The sequence below is a fragment of the Saccopteryx leptura genome, chromosome 4 (assembly GCF_036850995.1).
Source record: "Saccopteryx leptura isolate mSacLep1 chromosome 4, mSacLep1_pri_phased_curated, whole genome shotgun sequence".
NCBI classification, from domain to species: Eukaryota; Metazoa; Chordata; class Mammalia; order Chiroptera; family Emballonuridae; genus Saccopteryx; species Saccopteryx leptura.
In genome coordinates, this window is record NC_089506.1 from 180,497,693 (window position 1) to 180,518,541 (window position 20,849).

Here is a 20,849-nt window from a genome sequence, read left to right on the forward strand (position 1 = left end):
GCCGGTTGGCTCAGTGGTAGAGCGTCGGCCTGGCGTGCAGGAGTCCCAGGTTTGATTTCCAGCCAGGGCACACAGGAGAAACACCCATCTGCTTCTCCACCCCTCCCCCTCTCCTTCCTCTCTGTCTCTCTCTTCCCCTCTCACAGCCGAGGCTCCATTGGAGCAAAGATGGCCCAGGTGCTGAGGATGGCTCCATGGCCTCTGCCTCAGGCGCTAGGATGGCTCTGGATGTGACAGAGCGATGTCCCAGAGGGGCAGAGCATCGCCCCCTGGTGGGCATGCCGGGTGGATCCCGGTCGGACGCATGCGGGAGTCTGTCTGACTGCCTCCCCGTTTCCAGCCTCGGAAAAATGAAGGAAAAAAAAAAGTAGAAGCTAGTTATCTCCATAGTCCTGGGTTTTATAGTAATATTCATGAACGCTACAGACAGTGTAACAGTAACAAAAACATTGCCTTGGAATCAAAGGACCTGGACACCAGTTTCCACTTCAGATCTGTCCAGCTGTGTCACTTTGAGGAGGTCCACAAAACTTTCTGCAAACCAACTTTCCCATCAATAGGATAAGTAAAACAAGAGCAGTTCTGAGATAACTTCCTGCTCTGAAAGGTCTCTGAACATTTCTCTTGCATTGTCTCCAGTCAGAGGGTCATGGATTTTGAGTTCATTCTGCATACTGCATGGAGTTTTGTTTTCCTCTGTATGTTAGATTTCTCTACATGATATTCCATTGATTCCAATCCTCTGTGTGTTTATAGGAGAAGATTCTCCTGTGGCTTCTCCAGTTTATGCAAGAACAGGGCATCTCATTGGACGAAGTGGACCAGGATGGCAACAGTGCTGTTCACGTAGCCTCACAGCATGGCTACCTTGGGTGCATACAGGTACACAGGCCCTGCTGCTTTGGAGAGGGAAATGAATTTACCAATCTATAAAACGATCCAGGAAAAACAGAAAGATGGATCAAATCAACCTTTTCTATTGTAGTAGATTATTAAGTAGATAATAAGAAATTATACTGATGTATTTGTATTTCCAGCAGGCCACACGGATACAGGCAGAATAGCCCTACAAGATGCCCCGTGAGTGTCACAGGATGTTGAAAGGGGCTATTCCTTCTCTCTCAGCATTACTTTAGAACCCTAATGCTGAGGACAATAGACATTAAGTGCCCCTGTGTTTTCAAGACAGCAGAAAATCATTACCAGCCTGGCATCTCTCAGTCTCTCAAATGGCAGAGTGTCCTTGCTACCTACCATTAGCATACGTCTTCTCAGGTATATGAAAAACTGGACAGATTTTTTAAAAAAATGGATTAGAAGAATTCTTCGGAATAAGGAATAGTAGACTAAAGAGAGTGACTGTAGTCCCCCCCCCCCTTCTCTGTGAAAGGACTGAGCTTCTCAAATGCATTCAGAAAGGCCCAGAATTGATTACAGGAAGGACTCAGATAGCGCTCCCCTCAGCTGTTGGGCATACTAGCCATGGCCTTGATTGACCAGCCCCTCCACCAAGCAGCCTCCAGTGGTTGCATCTTCTTAGCCGAGCATGCTTTACAAGTATTACTATAATCTATGTGCTTTGCAAGTGTTACTATAAGCTATGTGTGCAGTGATGTGAAATGGTTGGGGAGCAGAGCCACAGGAGAGGGGAGGGAGGCTCCACCCCTGGCCCAGACCACATGCGGGGCACCAGGAGAGAGGTTGGGGTTCCTACAAGAGGAATCGGCATCTCATCCCTCAGCCTAATACAGAGGTGTGACACTGAGCCAGACCCGGTGTGGCCGTCATAACAGCACATGGCAGGAGAGCCCAGTAAGGGGCTTCAAAAGTTTGGGGCACAGGCAAAGGTACCAGATAGACCGTTTCACCCAGAAAACAATGTTAAGGCCCTGAGTGACAAAGCAAAGAGAGAGGATAGCTGAAGAGGAGGGGGCAGAGCAGGTAGAAGCAGAGTGACAATGTGAGAAGAAAGGCTTTGAATTGGAAAACAAGGTTTAGATTTGGCCTGGAATCCGATTTATAAACAGTAATCATAGTGACCAGAATCAGATCAATCACAGCATTCTTGTCCTTGAAAGTGACCCAACACTTATTCCTCCATCTCCGGCAGACCCATAGACAACACATGGCCGACAGCCATGATTAGAGAAAATAGTCTTCCTCTGCCAAGTTTGTACAATTCAAATACATTATGTGTCTCTAACACCTCCAAGAAGCAACACTCATTTCTGCCTTCTTGTGTGCTGTTTCCTTTATTGCAAACTTAACATGCTCCTTTATTTCACAGGTACTATTTGAGGTCCTACGCAAGGTAGACTGTATCTGAGAGGGAAAACTGGGCTTAGGAAAGTAGTGAGGACTCAGGAAACGACAGGAGGAGATATAGAAAGACTATAAAAGTAAAAGGCAAGAGATAATGATTTTTTTTAAAAAAAAACAGAGAGCTCTCGAGAGTGTCTACCCACAGACAACTGCTCTTTGGAGAGCTAAATTGATAGAAAATATTCCAAGTGTTCAAAAGTTCCCCCACTATTGTTGGCAGAGGATAAAGCTTTTAATTTAAGGCACCAAGTTGTAAAAGGAGTGCTGAGAAATTGGAGAGTATAGAAAAGAGAGACATTTAAATTATTACCAGGATCTGCAGAAAGATGAAAGGAGTGGCATTATTTTTTGTGGAAGGAAAATAATTGAATAAAAATGGAAAGCTTTGTTTTTTTCCATTCAACAAAACGCCCTTAATATTGAATAGTCCTGAAATAAACGTGGTTTTTTGTTTTTTTTTTATCGGCTAATAAATGACGGAAAGCCAAAGAAAACCAGCTGATATCTCCAATTCTGTTTGAGATTTCAGTTATTTTTCTTTTTACTATGTGAGGAAAGGCGGTCTGTCTTTTCAGAACATTCATCACTCCGCTGAACACAAATGGTATTTTTGGCATTCGATACCACGGATGTGGAAACTTGGATAATCTTGGAAGCAGCTCTGTCCACTGGGTGTGAGATTAAAATAAAATACAAAGGGACTGAGAGGAGAAGTGAGGGTGAGCAAGGTTTCTCATGAGGTGAGGAGGGGACTGAGTTTGAAAAACATTGGAAAGAAAACGACAGAGCCTGGAGTCCAGGGAGCGATCACGGGGTGTGTTTACACTGAGTCTCTCGCGAGCTCTGGGCCGAGGTGGTCTCCGTGACTCTTGTGAGGTGGGTGCCGATGGCTTTCTGGCAGATTGACCTTTCATGCTGAGTGATCATAAACCGAAAGGGAAATGAAGCTCCTTAATGACCTCTGAGTCTAAGTAGTCTAGGAATTTGAAAGTTGCAAGCACAGCTTGTGAGAAAAAAAATTACCTATTACAAAAATAAATTCAGAGGTCTCTAATCGCATGTTGATAGTGTCAAGGAATGTGTCGGATTGTGGCGGTGGATTAGTATCACTGTAACAGCTTTTTGTGGAAGCTGATGTCATCACAGTATAATGCTAAAGAATTTTGATTTTGATTTTTAATTAATGATCTCAGCCATGCTCCATCAAATCTCTCTCTCCTCCACTAATGTTACATTGGCCAGATTCCATAATTTTTGCTGATTTTTAACTTGTAACATTTACTTCAAACCAGTTTAAAGTCTCAGTCTCATTTCTGATTCAAAGCATTCTCATCCCAAGCCAGACTAGACTTGGGGTCCAAGGAACTTGGCATGGGGCGTGAGGCACGCTTGGTTTTCTACACTCCACATTAGCTCCTCTGCCCCTCTCTCTGCTGGGCTCCAGTGTTGGGGACCAAGAGGAGGTATAGAGAGAAAAAGTCCACTCTCTGCTTAACTGGGAAAGGTCATGGCACTCTCCCCGAAAGGCGTCATGGTGGTTTGCCGCAGACGCCCTCTGTGGGCAGCCTTCGGGTGGGCATTGAGAGTAGGGTCTGCGGTGGGCTCTTTGGAGTCTACCCAGTGAGTCCAACGGTCCACCCTTCTTCTTCATGCAGTTCCCTCCACCTGTGCAGCCACTGGCAACCCCTTCCAATCTTAATGGGGCAACGCAAGCTCGCACCAAGCTCCCTTCTACAATATCTGTTCAATCTACGGGGCACGTCCTTGCCATGGCACAGGGTGGAGTGCGGGCATGGCACAGCCTCTGCCATGTCATTTCACTCCAGGGCTTTCTATTCTTGATCAACTTGGCTCAGCAGCAGGTCAAGTGTGCTGCCCAAGTACATAGAACAGGTAAACAGAACTCCACTCTGTCCTTACCAGCACCCCAGCTTTGTGAGCCCACCCGTTCGTTGGAAGGGACACGGCATCTTGTCACAGACACTGCTCTGCATTCTTCATTAAGGACAGGACTGTAAGGATGCAGCAACCCCTGCCCTTCTCAGTCTCCTTCTGTGACTGGGGCAGGGTTGATGGAGGTAGTACTGGTCTTCTGCATCTTTCTAGGCTCTGAAAGGAGGTGTTTGATATCGACTGCTGAAAGCTTGCCAGAGGCTCTCGCTTGTATATGATGGTACCCCTTTGTCCCCCACCCTGTGCTGTTATGAGCTCTGGTAACTGGTTTTGGAATAATAGGAAAAGTTCCATTTTCATCCTTCCGTTACAGTCATTAAAAAAATAATGTTTAAAAGGAGGTTCCAATACGACCACATGTCTCTGCACTTTCTGACAGACCCTGGTTGAATATGGAGCGAATGTCACCATGCAGAACCATGCAGGGGACAAGCCCTCCCAGAGCGCCGAGCGCCATGGGCACACCCTGTGCTCCCGGTACCTGGTGGTGGTGGAGACCTGCATGTCACTGGCCTCTCAGGTGGTGAAGCTGACCAAGCAGCTGAAGGAGTAAGTGCCTGCTCATCCCCTGAGAACAGTCTGGCCCATCCCCGTTGTGCTCAGGGTTCAGCCAGGTGCTTTGGTGAGCTCCCCGGTACGGGTTGTACAGAGACCCCCTTGGTCTTCTTATCTTCTTTTCTTCCTTCTTCCCAAATCCTCACAACCAGCTTTAATGTGGAAGGTGCCATCTCTGCAGAAGCAAAATGATATTTACATTTTTAAAGTGTTTTTCTATTTATTCATTTTAGAGAAGGGAGGGGGGGAGAGAGAGAGAGAATGGGGAGGAGCAGGAAGCATCAACTCCCTTATGTGCCTGGATCAGGCAAGCCCGGGGTTTCGAACTAGTGACCTCCGTGTTCCAGGTCGACGCTTTATCCACTGCGCCACCTCAGGTCAGGCCACAAAATGATATTTAAACAAGAAAAATGCAAAGCAAGCTTTCTAAGCAAGGTATTTAAGCCACGTTGGGAAAGAGCGAGAGCCTCTCCCTGTGTGTCCCCATGTCAGGGACAGAGGATGTCACAAGCATGGAGAGCACACAAGGGCATAATTCCCAAACTTCTGTCCTTCATATTCTAGGAGATCATAAAGCACATGAGAAAGGAAAGTCTAGAGATGGGCCATTTTCTCAGCTTTCTCAAAAAGAAAAATATATAGTTCAGAAATTACAGTTAACATGGTAACATACCACCACTAAATTAACATAAAAATTAATCAGACAATTTATGAATCCTCAGAACATAAAATCTTATGCAGTCAGCATGATGTTACTTAAAACACTCTGTCTAACTAGAGTCAGTTCTTCTCTCTATGAGATTATTAGACAGACACACATTGCATGGATGTGCAGGAAGCATTTCTGGGAGGTTGTCACGATACACTTGAAGTAAGGGGGACCGGGAGAGAGGTAGGTCTCTGTTGGGTTGAAGGATTAGGAGCTGATGCCCACCTGAGACCAACATCAGCCCTTGGAAAACACAGTGGTCAAACGAGAGTTGCCATATTGGTGAGAGAATCACTAAAACTCAGAATCAGTATCTGAAAGTAATATGGACAGAACAGGAGGGATAACTTTAAAAATTATATTTTAAAGGAAAAAATATAAAGGAAGTCTTACTTTTAAATTATAAAACATATATATATATCCTTTTGAAAAAAGGCCTATGCTGGGTAGACGGCCTCCACTGATTACAAATGTAATGCACACAACCAGGTACATGGCCTCAGACCCTTCTCCAAACCTGGGACACCTTGAGCTCTCTGCTGCTACTTGTTTGCCTTAGAGGTACAAGCCTCCGCATCACTCCTGCTGCCAGTACATAGAATATTGTCTTTAATGTGATCAGGCTTTTAATAGAGAAAATACAAACTAATATTTAAAAATATTACAGTTCCCTTCAAGCATTCTTCACCCAATTACAAAACACTACCCTGAGGCAGTGAGCCTGGAGGGCTAGCTGTAACTGAAGGAAAAGTGCACACAAATTCAAAACTCAGTAAGTTATCTTCCCACAGTGAACATACGTGCACTTGTCTTTTTGTGCATGTGTAGGTAATTCTAAAAAATAAGTCCCTAGAAAGGGAATTGCTAGATCAAAGGGCATACACACATACATGTTGCCAAAGAGCCTTTCAAAAATGTTGTACTATCGTCCACTCCTCCAAGTAATGTATAGACATGTCCATCAGGAAGAAATTGTAAATGATCAGATAGAATGTTTTTCCTAGAGGGTCACATTCAAAGAAAGGATTCAAAACATTCTCCACAGTCTCTGTACCATAGAACCTGAGAAGCTTTTATGAGCTGTTAGAGCTGTTTAATTGGTGAACTTTTCAAGGTCAAGGTCTTGGCTGCTCTCTCTGTTGATGATCCTAGGATAAAAAGCATGTGTTCACTAATAGACAGCAGTTCTTCCATCGGTCCAAAGCTGGGTGCTGTGGACAGTTGTAATTAGGCCAATGATGAGATAAAATATAAGAGGTTGCATGTAGACACTAGCCCTTTACTTACCATGTGCCTCAGTGAGGTTGGCAAACTAGGAATGAACAGAGAAACCCCCTTTGTATAGCCACAGCACATTGTCCCCTTCGGGCTCCGTGGCAGGAGGAAGGATGGAAAACACTCGCTTTTCTGGTCCAAAATTCTGAGTGTGAGACACTCCTGAGTGCTTTTGCCTATCAGAATACCTTTACCAGCCCTGGCCGGTTGGCTCAGCAGTAGAGTGTCGGCCAGCGTGTGGAAGTCCCAGGTTCGATTCTGGTCAGGGCACACAGGGGAAGTGCCCATCTGTTTCTCCCCCCTTCCTCTTCTCCTTCCTCTCTATCTCTCTCTTCCCCTCCTGCAACCAAGGCTCCATTGGAGCAAAGTTGACCCTGGGTGCTGAGGATGGCCCCATAGCCTCTGCCTCAGGCGCTAGAATGGCTCTGGTTGCGACAGAGCAATGGCCCAGATGGGCAGGGCATCGCCCCCTAGTGGGCTTGCCAGGTGGATTCCGGTCGTGCACATGTGGGAGTCTGTCTGACTTTCCTCCCTGCTTCAACTTTGGGAAAATAAAAAAAAATAAAAAAAATTAAAAAAGAATACCTTTACCTCTTCTAGTTAGTAAACATAGTAACTATTTAGAATGTCGACCTTAACCTTCAGCTCTGTTAGAAATCCTGATCTCAAGCCTAGGTATTATGGTTTGAATTATGACCCACTCTCTCAAGAAAACAGCATGTTGGAGTCCTAACCCCTAGTACCTCAGAGAGTCACCTTACTTGGAGAGAGAGAAAGATTTTTCTTAAAAATAAGATTATACTGCACACAGTATTTTATAACTTCCTTTTTTATTTAAAGAATATAAGATATACTTTACAAAGTATTCTCTGTGTGCGTGTGTGTATGTGTATGTATATGGAACTTTTTCTCAAGTTTAAATAAAAAATATTCAAGTATATTATCATTTTAAATAGTCCCTTTTAATAAATTATTTACTCAGTCTACTGATGAGAATTTATGTTACTTACAGTCTAAATTTACATCCATTTTGGGTCCTTTTGAATGTATACCTAGGAAGTTTCCTGAACTGTAAGGATGAAGAGTATGAACATGTGTGAGACTTTTAGATTTGTTGCAACTTATTATAAGTTATCATGAAAAAACTTACACCTACTAATTTCTAGTAGGAGTTATATACCAGAGAGCTTATTGTCTTGGTTTGTTTTACCCAGACAGACAATGGAACGTGTCACACTACAGAACCAGCTCCAACAACTTCTAGAAGCCCAGAAATCAGAGGGCAAGTCACTCCTTTCTTCACCCAGGTAATGTCGGGATCATTGGTGGTTAGAGTTCTTAAGTCTCTTAAATCTCTAAGCCTTCTTTTGGACTTTCTTCTGATATCTTTTAAGAAGATAACAACAGGCCCTGGCCAGTTGGCTCAGTGGTAGAGCATCGGCCTGGTGTGCAGGAGTCCCGGGTTCGATTCCTGGCCAGGGCACACAGGAAAAGTGCCCATCTGCTTCTCCACCCCTCCCCCTCTCCTTCCTCTCTGTCTCTCTCTTCCCCTCTCGCAGCCAAGGCTCCATTGGAGCAAAGTTGTACTGGGCATTAGGGATGGCTCTAGGGCCTCTGCCTCAGGTGCTAGAATGGCTCTGGTTGCAACAGAGCAATGCCCCAGATGGGCAGAGCATCGCCCTCTGGTGGGCATACCGAGAGTCTGTCTGACTGCCTCTCTGTTTCCAATTTCAGAAAAATACAAAAAAAAAAAGAAAAAAAAAAGATGTCAGCAGCATATTTTATATTTGTAAAAAGGAAAAAAAAAATTAGATATCACAGGGAAAAGGCACTGGACCTGGGTCAGATGTCCTGGATTGACCTCTGGCTCTGCCATTTCTTCGTTCCTTGACTATGAGCAGGTTGTTAACTCTTTCAGAGTCTTTCATTTCTTCATCTATAAAATGGGAATGAGTATACGTGGGTTCGTAAGATTGGTAAAGATGGGGTAATTGAGAAAATTTGTGCAAAATTGATGTGTAAGTAGTAAAACAGTAGACAAATTTAGACTTGGTATAAAAATATGAGGGATGCCATACTTTGGTTATAGTTGTCACTATTGAGTATTTGTGAATTGCTTGTAACAGACATTAAGTGATTCTTCTTATTCCAATCTTACTGATTTATAATTTATTAGCGACAGCAAAGGCTATGCTATAGCTTGTGGCCAGGTCATTTTAACCCAGGAGGAAATCATCTCATGTCTCCTTCATCCTCTTTTCAGTTCACCATCCTCCCCAGCTTCCAGAAAGTCCCCGTGGAAATCCCCAGATGCCGATGATGAGTCTGTTGCCAAAGGCAAACTGGGAGCCCAGGAGGGGGTGCCGGTCCTCGGAAGCCTGTCGGCATCCAGCCGGGCTAGGGCGAAAGCAAAAGACGAAGATTCTGATAAAATTCTTCGCCAGTTGTTGGGGAAAGATATCGCCGAGAGTGTCTGCACCCAGGAAAAGCTGTCCTTGGAATTCCAGGATACTCAGGCTTCCTCTCGAAATTCCAAAAAGATCCCTCTGGAGAAGAGGGAGCTGAAGTTAGCCAGGCTGAGGCAGCTGATGCAGCGGTCCCTGAGCGAGTCCGACACAGACTCCAACAACTCGGAAGACCCCAAGAGCACCCCCGTGAGGAAGGCCGAGCGGCCCAGGCCGCAGCCCATCGTGGAAAGTGCGGAGACCATGGACAGCGCAGAGAGCTTACACTTGATGATCAAGAAGCACAACCTGGCTTCGGGACGCAGGTTGCCCTTCAGCATCAAAGCCCCCAAATCTCTGGATGGCCATAGCCCATCTCCCACCTCAGAGAGCAGCGAGCCGGACTTAGAATCCCAGGGTCTAGGCTCAGGGACTACTCCCCCAAACCAGCCCTCCGGAGACCCCACTCAGCCCCACCCTGACAGCACGGCTGCCCAAAAAGCGGCCACGAGTCCCAAGAGTGCCCTCAAGTCTCCGTCTTCCAAGCGCCGGACCTCTCAGAACTTGAAACTCAGAGTTACCTTTGAGGAGCCTGTGGTGCAGATGGAGCAGACCAGCCTGGAACTAACTGGAGAGAAGGACAGAGATAAGGGCAGGGCCCTCCAGCGACCCTCCACCAGCAGCGAGTCGGGGGATCACCTAAAAAGGCCTTTCGGAACCTTCCGCTCCATCATGGAGACCCTGAGTGGAAACCAGAACAATAATAATAACTATCAGGCGGTCAACCAGCTGAAGACTTCCACACTGCCCTTAACCGCGCTAGGGAGGAAGACGGTGGATTTCAAGGGACATCCCATGAGCTCTGCCAGCAAAGGAAAGAGTAAGGCGGTGAGTGCTGTTTGGAGGGTATCTCTTTTTAACCTCTGAATGATGTCATTCTTGACACTACAGATTGTTGACCTTCGCCACCTTGCAGTAATCCCCAGAAAAATCCCAAAGGGATGCGTGGAAAGCCAAGTATATGTGTTTCTAGTGAGATACATTTGAGTACATCCCCTTTGCTATTTGTCTGGAAAACTACTCTGAAAGATTAAATAAATTACAGGGAGTTATATTTGGTCCCTATATTTCCCTAAATAGGTGGATGCTTGAGTATTAGGGTCCGAGACAGGGAGGCATTTCTAGGAGATTAGAGACCAATCCACGTGCCGTCAAGCCTTTCTTTGGCGTGGATTCTGCCTCAGGAAGAGTTCGTTTTCCTCGTGCAACTGGGTAGTTTAATTTCAAGCCCAATTAAAGAGCACATAAATAGAAATGCTATTTCTAAAGACTTAACTATTTCAGTCTGGAATGATCTTTGAAATAAACACACCCCAGAGACCTCCATCCACATTGGCACTGTTCAATGCAGGCCCCTGAGCGCTGACAAGGGCGAGAGCAGGCGAAGCACTTCCCAGCTCACACGGGATGGATGGCAGAGCACGCCATGGACTGCATTCTATAATTGCATTTATTAGAAACCCATGGGCTGTGACCTGTGGTTCAAATCCAGTGAATAAGAAACGTGAACATCTTTTCAAGCAATGTGTCCTGTGTGCTCTGTGCGCGCCATGCCATCAAAGATGGTACAGCCGCCAACATGCAAACCTCTGAGGAGTGGAAGGACCCATAATACACATCATGCAATCTAGAGAATCACATCGCGCAATTTATTATTTGGGACATGGTAAAATCCCAGGGGCAGTCTAAGAACTGTCTAATTCTTTTTCACCATACCAAAACTAAGCTTTAGTTAATATCTCTCTAATTAAATTAACACCAGTTGATTTCCACTGTGAATTGTCCTTATTATAAAGGACTTTAGCTATATTTGGTTCAGCTAGAAAAGTCACCCTTGTGCCCCCAAACACCAGGCCCTTGGGGTTAAATGTGTCTGAACTTACATTGCTCAGATACAACTATTCCAAGTAACTTAGTACAAGGAGTACAAGAATCATCTCAGCAGTTCCCCATGCTCTTGAAAGTGTGCACCAAGCTTCTGTCCTACCTAGTCTAAGCTATCTCCTGCACGCCTCCTGTTCATTGAGACTTGCGCATGTGCTGAGCTTGCTGCATGGTTTCAGATGATTTTTAATCGCACCTCTAGGAGATGTCCGGCAGCTGCACCAACCTTCCCTCTAACACGCCGATTGAAGAGCATCTGCATGGCTGTGCACGGTATGTGGTGTAGGGAGACGGAGCGGAGCAGGGTCGTGCCTTTGCTTTGACTCGCGTGACCTTTTAAATCATGGTCCCAGAGCACCTTCAGCAGGGCTGACACCATGACTTAAAACTCTTCCCCCAAATAGAAATAGGCAGGCTTGTGACTGAACCGTAGAAAGGCAGCAAGTGCCCTATGGGAGGGGCTTTATTCCAGCAGCCGAGGGCAGAGGAGTCTGCCCAGCTCACACACCGGCCGTTTCCCAGGTGACGTTGGCTTTCAGTCTTTGTTTTAATGCAGTCAAGTACCAAGTAAGTACAGGAATTGAATTTCCTGCCATGGGTGGAATGAGTTAGCCTCCGGTCAGAACCAGAACTTTGAAGCAGAGCTGAGGTTTTCTTTCATTGTTGATCATAGACTGAAAGCTCATTTCATCACCTTTCTGCTGCCCTTGGAGAAGCCAGACCCTGCCCTGCCAGAATAGCTCCCGCTTAGCATTCGGAACCAGGGTGCCAGTCAGAAAGCCAGTCTCTGAGAGCCCGCAAAACAAGGGTCTTTCTCCAACAAAATGTTTGCAGTTCAAAATGCATGGACTGCGTACACGGAAGGACTATGTTGGATTCCCAGGTGGCTCAGACATCTTCTTAGACAAAACTCTTTTGTAGCATAGCTTTCTTTTATCTCCCCGGGGAACACACACCTCTCTGACTGGGACAGGACTGACAGGTGGGGAACAGGAGGAGGAGGAGGCCAGCAGGGAGGGCAGTAATGCCGGAGGTGCCTCTCACGATGGTATTCCAGATGAGTGAAATCCAAACCCATTCTTAAAAGAGACAGTCACTTTTAAATCACTTAAACTAAATGTAATGAATCATTTAAATTAAATGCATGACACACCTTTTAACCCTCTCTCAAAATCCTCTAAAATATTGATGTGAATGTGTGTATGTGTGTATGTATGTAGTTATACACACACAAATGTGAGTATACTGGTTGTGGGTATGAAATTTAGTTCAGAATCCTGAGGTGTGAGATGTCACTCTCCTTTTGCCCCTCTAAACTGAGTTTTATCTGCTCCAGGTTTCCGTTCAGGCTAGAGGAAAAGTAAGTCAGTCATACAATCATTTTAGTGGGTGCCCCTAGGGGTCTCGTCTAATTCATTAAATCGAAGGAAGTGCCTGGAGTGTCTGGTAGTTACTGGTGGTTACTGCTTGGGTCAGGCTCACATGCTGCTAAGTCTGGTCTGCTTTGGCCACACTGAGGCAATGCCAGCAGCTCAGTTCCTGGGGTCAGGAGGGAACAGGAAAAACTGCCAGCTCCCTTCCCGGACACGGGCATTGGCCCTGGCCTACTTCTGTTTTTCCTAACCTCCCTTCCACACCCACATACGCTTCTCTGTTCCCATCTGAGGTTGACTGTGTCTTCTGGTGCCTAGAAAATTCTCTTTTTATGGTTAAACACAGTCACCATGATATCCCGAGCGACTGAAGCACCAAGACTGGCAAACTGTGCGGGGTGGGAGGGGAAGGGGGCCTCCCACTCCTACCCAGCTCCTCCGGCACCTGGAAGCAAGACGGTGTCGTAAGTAGAGTCTCCTGCCAGAAGCATTTCATCCTGTCTTTTCATAAGCAAGGGAACAAAGCTGAACGATCTACTATAATAGGATTACAAAAATAAGAGCCCAGCAGGAAGTTATGGGACTACTTGGATATCTGACATGAGGTTCACAATTTCCTACGCAGTTTAAGAAACAAACCTTCTGAAGGCTCAGTTTTGAACCTATCAGATTCATGGGCCTTTTGTATTAACAGAGTTGGATTTCAGTGATAAGCAGAAACCCCAAAATAAAAATATCCAGTGTATTTAAATAAGCATCCTGGCCACTTTCCCTCCCTACCATATAAATTGGTTTGCACTTCACTATGTTTTTAGTTTCACATGTGTTCTACAGCAAGTGGAAACCCATGACGTTGTTCGTGCGTGAGAGGGGAGGGTCCTCGGACTCGCTCGTCATCGCCCAGAGCAGAGAGAACCAGCCCAATTCTCTCCTTAGATAAAGTAAGGATGGCTATCTCTAGTTGAAATAGAGATTCCTCAGAGAAATTAAAACTGGTAGGGGAACGTGGACATGAAAAACACCTGGCTCCAGTGCCTGTTTTATTTTGCCGATGGAACCCATAGGAAAAGCATCCTATAGAGCAGGGGTCCCCAAACTTTTTACACAGGGGGCCAGTTTACTGTCCCTCAGACCGTTGGAGGGCCGGACTATAAAAAAAACAAACTATGAACAAATCCCCATGCACACTGCACATATCTTATTTTAAAGTAAAAAAACAAAACGGGAACAAATACAATATTTAAAATAAATAACAAGTAAATTTAAATCAACAAACTGACCAGTATTTCAATGGGAACTATGGTCCTGCTTTTGGCTAATGAGATGGTCAATGTCCAGATCCATATTTGTCACTGCTAGCCCTAACAAGTGATAGGACGCGCTTCCGGAGCCGTGACACATACGTCCCACATCACCGGAAGTAGTACTGTACGTGAGCGACACCATACTTTACTCCTCTCACTGACCACCAATGAAAGAGGTGCCCCTTCCGGAAGTGCGGTGGGGGCCGGATAAATGACCTCAGGGGGCCGCATGCGGCCCGCAGGCCATAGTTTGGGGACCCCTGCTATAGAGAGACGCGAGAAGGAAAGGGACCCGAGTGTTCCTCTATCAGTGATGGCTTCAAATCTTGTCCCAGGAATTGGCTTGAGGGCCAAATGGCCCCTCCCAGGTATCAGGGGTTGCCCAGGATCGTATGACTTCAGACAGCAGTGGCAGTCAGTGAGTTCCACATTCTGCCGCCGACTGGCCCTACCAGGACAGCCCTGGGCAAGGAGGCAGGCCGCGGGCCCTCGTCCCAGGCAGGCACTGGAATCACAGTTTAGTTCCTAAGAAAATTTTTATTTTTCCTGGTAAATGAAAAATGGGGGCAATAAAATACAACATTTTAAAGAATGTCAGCTCTCTGCGGGGTTTCTATTTGCTATTTATTTTTCTAAATTGGTCACAGCTTGATAGAAAGAATCTAAATTTCTTTTCAATGCTTTTTAAAATTAGATTCAACTCAATTACTTTGAACAGCTTTCCCAGTGTCTTTCAGCTGCAGAGGATGACTTTGTTTATAACAGTCAGATTTATCTTTACTTTCTCCTGCAGAGGACAAATTGGTTTTGAGTTATTACCACTCCAAGGGAATGTTTGCAATTACTTGTCTTAAAATGTCAATAAGACATTCATTTCCCAGAGTTTAAGTCTATCTGAGATTCGTAACAAATGAAATGAGCGTGGGTTCCAGTTACAGATAGACAGAGGGCATTAACCCTTGGCCACCACCATTCACACTCTCTTTGACTAGTGTGGCGCCGTGTCCTGGGGGGTTAGCATCAGGAAACCCCTAATCCTAGGACCAACATGAGAACAGACTTCTTAAAAAGACATTAAGCATTAAATACCATCTGTGTGGGTTTTACTGCAAAGGAATTAGCCATACAGAATTGCATATCTGGAGCCCAGAGCTAGCATCAAAACTTTTACATAGATATCAAGGTTGTTCAACAACCACTTCAAAGAGAGTGATGTGTTTAGCCTGAGTTGATGTGAGCACCTAGCAGTGGTCCTCTGCTGTGCCCAGTGGAGATCAGTATTCAGGGTGTCCCCACTCCCGCCAGTATGCAAACGTGCGCGCGCGCGCGCACGCACACACACACACACACACACACACACACACGTTTCTGTCCTTGTTGCTTTATTGTTAAAATATCATTCTAAACAGAAAAATGAGCAAAGATGTGGAAGACATTTGGGAAAGCAGAGGTGAGGCCCTGGCTGATACCTGATCCAAGCGGAGGGTACTGGTAACCGCACTGAACAGCATTCCCAGAGTCATGGTGGAAAACGCAGTCCGCGCGGAAAGGAATCCCTGGGCCTGCTGAGCAAATGCACGTTTGCCACAATTTCTCCGGATGTAATAAAATAACTACATTTTAGTCTCATCTTAAATTTTTGACCTGGAAGTATTAACTTTATTTTTAACCCATATGCTACATTAGGATTCTTGAAGGGGGATTTACCTGTCATCGCCCAGAGCAGAGAGAACCAGCCAGTTCTCTAGTACCTAGTCAGTCAGGTATGTTTCCGAGCTTCCTGAATATGTGCTGAAGGCATAGGTCTAGAGCACACCTGGCGAAGCAGCTGAATCTTCCCGGTGTAACAGTTCAGAAACGTTTGTTAAAGTGCTAATACAAAAAGGGTGTTTTGTAACACTATAGCCATTAGAGTTTCTGCTCAAAAAGGTATAGTTTCAAATTCTGTGCTTTGATCTGAAGTATTTTCTGTGTGTGTGTTTTCATTTCTAATATACTGGCTGTGAGGTCCAGAGCCAGTCCAGTCAGCAGGATTTGATTCCTGACCTGAGGCGATTAGCTTTGCCCCAGAACCCCCTGGAGCCGGTCTGGGCTCCTTTCTTTCCACACCTGCCCATGTTCCCCAGGTGTCCTGTGCTCCCTGCACAACTCTTGTCCCTCCCACCCCGCCTCTGCCTCCCTAGGATTCAAATTCGTTTCAAAGACAAAACCTGTATTTCACGCTGAAGCTCTGTCCATGTGGTGGAAGGGAGGACGTCCCAATCTTGAGCCGTTCCTCCAGACTTCATTATTGACAGGTTCTCCTTTGAAATGGTCATTGGCTTTTGCATAGTAGAAGCTTCTATGTAGAGAAAAATGGCTATGTGATAGGAAATAGTTTAAATGATCAGCATTTAAGCACAATTTAGCAAACTCTTTCTACAAGCCCCTGGAGCTCTCAGGATTGATGAGAGCATGACTCACAAATGGCGTTTCTTTTCATAAGCTCCTTGCACCCTCTGGGAAGAGGAGGAAGCATATTCCGACACAGGAGAACAGTGAATTTAGTATCAAAATAGAATGAGCTGAGACATAGAAAAAGCTATTATGGGGGTCCTCAGTTACAATAGTCTTGACATACGACATTTCGAGTTTAAGACATTCCCATAAAATCTTTAAAAAATTCAGATGTGAGTGTTTGGCTTTAGCCATTAGCTTCACACTTACAGACTGTGGGGGAACTAGTTTGCACACGGCGGAAGAATACACAGTAACGTGGCACATGAGTGAGGGAGTTGGCGTCCTGCAGTATGCTTACCTACACCACTTTGGTCTGTTAAAAGCACAAGTGTTCCATTCGTGTTAGGTAGGGTGTGTTTTGACTTAGACCAAACTTTGGGTTAAGGGAACTAACAGATTGTGTCATAACCCAAGGACCCCTTGTACAACTAAGAGCCCATGTTCTGTCCTAAAGCACCAACTTTCCTTTCTTCACTCCCCAGGGTCCGATTTTGAACTGTGTCATTCCAAAGGCAATACATGTTCTATGATGTGTCATAACTGCACCGCATCTGCCACAACCAGGATACCTTTGTACACTGGGAGAGCGGTGCCCAGCTGTAAACTCTTTAAGGCTAAGAGTTTTAAAGAAGCAGCAAGTTCCTCGAGGTTTAAAAGTACCAGATAGAGACTTTACCCAAATATCCAGTACCTTCACCAAACATCCCTGCTTCAACCACAAGCATTTTGGGATTTTCCTTCTCACACTGAAAACTGCAGATTTGTTACTTCCCTGGATCCACATCCTTGGATTGCTGGCACACTCATTTCCACCATGTCTTTAGTGCTACGCCACACCTTTTGCCCAAAATAAGACACAGTCCCTTCAGTCAGTGAGATCATAATCAAGAGAGAATTAAGGAGGATACAGTTAAAACATAGTAAATTCCATGAAAGGTAAAGAACTTCATAAGAGCAGTGACCCTTGATAGCGCTGTTGTGCCCCAAGATGTACCCCCAGTGTCTACCATGGGCTGGCACGTGGTAGGGACTTAATAAATAGTTGGAGAGAGGGAGACCTAGAAGGAAGAAATGGAAGAAGAAGGAAAAAGAGAAAACAAAAAGGACTGAGGCTGTCATCCCACAGAAAGAATGGTGTGCTCTGTATAAATCTAGGTCTTCCAATTACAGGTCACCTACCAACAGGGAGTATTAGTTTGAGTTCATTCTTTGAACCAAAACCCCATTGTTTGAGATATGGGATTTATAGATATGCTCTCAGTAAAGCTTAGGAGGCGACCACAGAAGTAGCAATGTCCCCCGAAGTTGACTATCAGTGGAAATGTGACGCATGCCATGGATCATTTTAAACTAATCCTCTGAGTTGCTGCCTGGGCTATGGAAATATGGAATCCGTGCCTAGATGAGTCAGCAAACGAGAGTACTTGAAAAACTGTCATTTAAACTCAAGACTTTTCTTCTTTCCAATTTTGGTCACTGAGAATGCGATTTTATATCCAAAACTGAAATCAAGGAGGAGCAAATTATCTGAATAATTCATGCCAGAAGTACCCGAACACATTTGTTCTTTTGAATACTGGTAATTCAGGACTAGGTAATTGTAGGGTTCAGGGATGCTTGAATTAGCCTGATATTATTCAGATAAATGCCCTAAATGAACATTTTACTTGGTATACATTCAGCTCCTTTCACGGTGGATTTTTTCCTGAAGAAAGTGTTCTTTGTAGTGTTTTTGACCACAGCATCTCTTATATTAAAGCAGAAACGCTACCCATATCCGTTCACATTCCTGTTTCTGAAATATTATAGGCATTTTGTCTGTTGCCATCTCCTCTCCCATTTCCCTTATTCACTTCGGTTTATGCCTTCATTATGTCTTTACTTTTTTACATAGTGTTTTGTAAGAAAGGGGTGATAAAGGTGTGTATCTAATCCACCATGTTCAGTGGGAAGTCCTTAGCATGTTTCTTAACCAACTGTGTTTTTCTTTTATCTTTTTCCTTTCTTGCCCTTGGCCAACTCTCTAAAGTTCTATTCAGAGGAATAGATAAAATTAAGAATGATAAATTTCAGGTGGTGACAATAATCAAATATTTACTGAAACACTATGAACAAACTACATGGTCTTAGTAAACCAGCATGATGTTGAGGCTATAAAACCATACTTGGAGTTCTCTCCATCTAAATATGTCTCCATGCTAGCAAGTACTATTACCAGAAACTGTTTTTGCCTCCTATAGAAATAAGAAAACTTTAGTAACATGGAGGCTAACTCACCCTCAGGCAACAGCTCTTCTCTGGAAGATGTTAAACTCAGAATAGAACTAATTTCTCATGAAAATGAATGCATCCTCCCAGAGGTAAATTCACTTAAAAAATAAAACTGTTTCAAAGTTGAGCTTGTACTTCTTTCCACAGGCTTACTAGGTGTCAAGTATGAAGGGAAAAACAGCATCATTGTTCCCTGTTTCCTCTTTTCCCTATAAATCGACCTACTTGTGCTCTAATAACCTATACTACTCAGTAATCACACACCCAAAGAAAAAGCATATTTTTAAGCGATTAATAAGTATTGTCTTTAAACTGTTAATAGCTATTATGCTTACTGGAGAATAAAAGGGGTCACCAGTGAATCCATGTATATAAAGTATGAATATCTCTTGTTTCCACTAGACCAGTTCTACTGTGCTTTCTATTTGTTTGTGATAAAATTCACTCGACTATAGAATTTTGCCTGGATTCCAATCAGCACTTGGAATTGAGAATTACAAAGCTTTCAGTAAATGTGTGTTATGACATGACTTTTATTTTTCCAAGAGTGGTTTATACAAATAAGAGAATAACTTGCCTACTGGAATGAAGTGTTCTTCGTGTGGTTTGTGTGAGGATAATTTCCATTTTTGCTGAACGGTTTAGTGGTATTGTCTTGTAACTTGACCATAATTATATCTAATTTTGGCCTCGTGGTTTCCCTTCTGCTTAGGCATAATGACATCAATAGAAAAATGAAGAAATTCTACAGCATAAAGCATATTGCTGAGCCAGAGTCCAAAGAACTCTTCTTGTAAATCACTTTTTTATTAGATCTCATCGCTGCCCTTTGGACACCATTGGAAATTTCTGGATTGTCTTCTGTGGAAATAGAACCATGAGAACAGTGCCTCACCAGCAGAAGAATAGAATATCTGGATGCCTTAAATTTATAGTAGTAGACTATACAAGACATTTTGGGGTGATATTTGTATATATAACTTGTTTTTAAAGAGATGCTGTTTAAAAGCATGACTGAACAAATGTATGTTTTTAAGATTGTATTGATTCAGCCTACCCACAGAACATTCACCAACTCTCGGACGCCATTTTGAACTTCATCAATTGCATGAGTGTTTGCTAATGTTGATTGAACTTCCTTTCCCTATATGTGGGCAGCCTGGGCTCGGCATCTCAGTGAGATCAAGCCAGCGGTGTTGTTTTCTGTCAAGAGCATTTTTCTGTCATTTCTACTTTTTGTATAAAGGAAACAAAACAATGCTAACAGCCACTTATAAGCTTGGGATACCTACTTTCTAATAAATCTGTGATCTTCTCATTTCTAAGGGACTCAGAGTATTTTGATTGCTGCTATTTTATTTCAGGAACAAACTGCCCAGTTTAGCTGTCTTGCCACCAGGGTCAAATAAAACACGCTAGTTTTCATTAAGTACTAAAGAATCAGACAAGTATATAAAATAAGTCAAGTCCTCTGTCTTTTCAAGGTGCAACATTGACAAGAGAAAATACTAATGACAACTAAGGATTTAGCCCCTTCTTGGGTCACTTTTTTTCTGCCTCTAACACATTATGAGGTCTGTTTAATCCCTTTAGGGGACAGTGTGGAGCCTGACTTATAACAGCCTTATTGATGGAGCTTTTTCAATTCATGTAAGCAGTAAGTTCCATGAGGTTTCATCCTATCATGTAAAATATATTTCTGTTGAAACTTCAAACGTTTTATTTTCAAAGTGTTGGCAGAGCCTGCCTGTAAGAGGCCTGTCAGATTTAAGTATGAAAGGACAATACATTCCTCCCAATAGGAAAGAGCATTGCATGCTATTAACAGTTCCTAGCAATGTTACTACACTCAAATGTGGACCATTCTGTATCCTAGTGGACACAACAGGCCAAGGTACTAAATTAGGGGGTAATTTTGTATATGTGGATCATCTGACAGACTTGAGCTTGATGAGATGCAATGAGGTATACAAGAAGGAGCTAATATTTAAGTGCACAATCTTTTATGCACAAATCACACTTATGTGCAGATATTACTCCTTTTTTTATAGATTAGAAAATTAAACTTCAGAAAATTTAAGTTTTGTGTCCAAGGTAAATGGAAGAATTGGCTTTGGTACACGTTTTCTCATCATCTCCATTACACTTCATCTTTCTGTCCGCCCTGCAATGTGCTATCTCCTTAGTATGCTGCCCACTG

At 44.1% G+C, this 20,849-nt stretch overlaps 1 protein-coding gene across 5 annotated transcripts in view; it reads left to right on the top strand.

Annotated features, from left to right (window-relative positions):
- SNCAIP (synuclein alpha interacting protein) overlaps positions 1-19,947 on the top strand; it is a 166,869-nt gene extending 146,922 nt beyond the window's left edge. For 4 of the 5 annotated variants that reach the window (XM_066382094.1, XM_066382092.1, XM_066382093.1 and 1 more), the window contains 6 exons: positions 757-882; positions 4,655-4,824; positions 8,029-8,121; positions 9,078-10,146; positions 11,405-11,475; positions 19,362-19,947. In XM_066382094.1, the coding sequence (XP_066238191.1) occupies positions 757-882; positions 4,655-4,824; positions 8,029-8,121; positions 9,078-10,146; positions 11,405-11,475; positions 19,362-19,446 (1,614 nt within the window). In that variant the 3' untranslated portion in view covers positions 19,447-19,947. The remainder of the gene's footprint in view (positions 1-756; positions 883-4,654; positions 4,825-8,028; positions 8,122-9,077; positions 10,147-11,404; positions 11,476-19,361) is intronic. The other variant, XM_066382096.1, reaches the window with a different exon arrangement.
- The last annotated feature ends 902 nt before the right edge of the window (positions 19,948-20,849 follow it).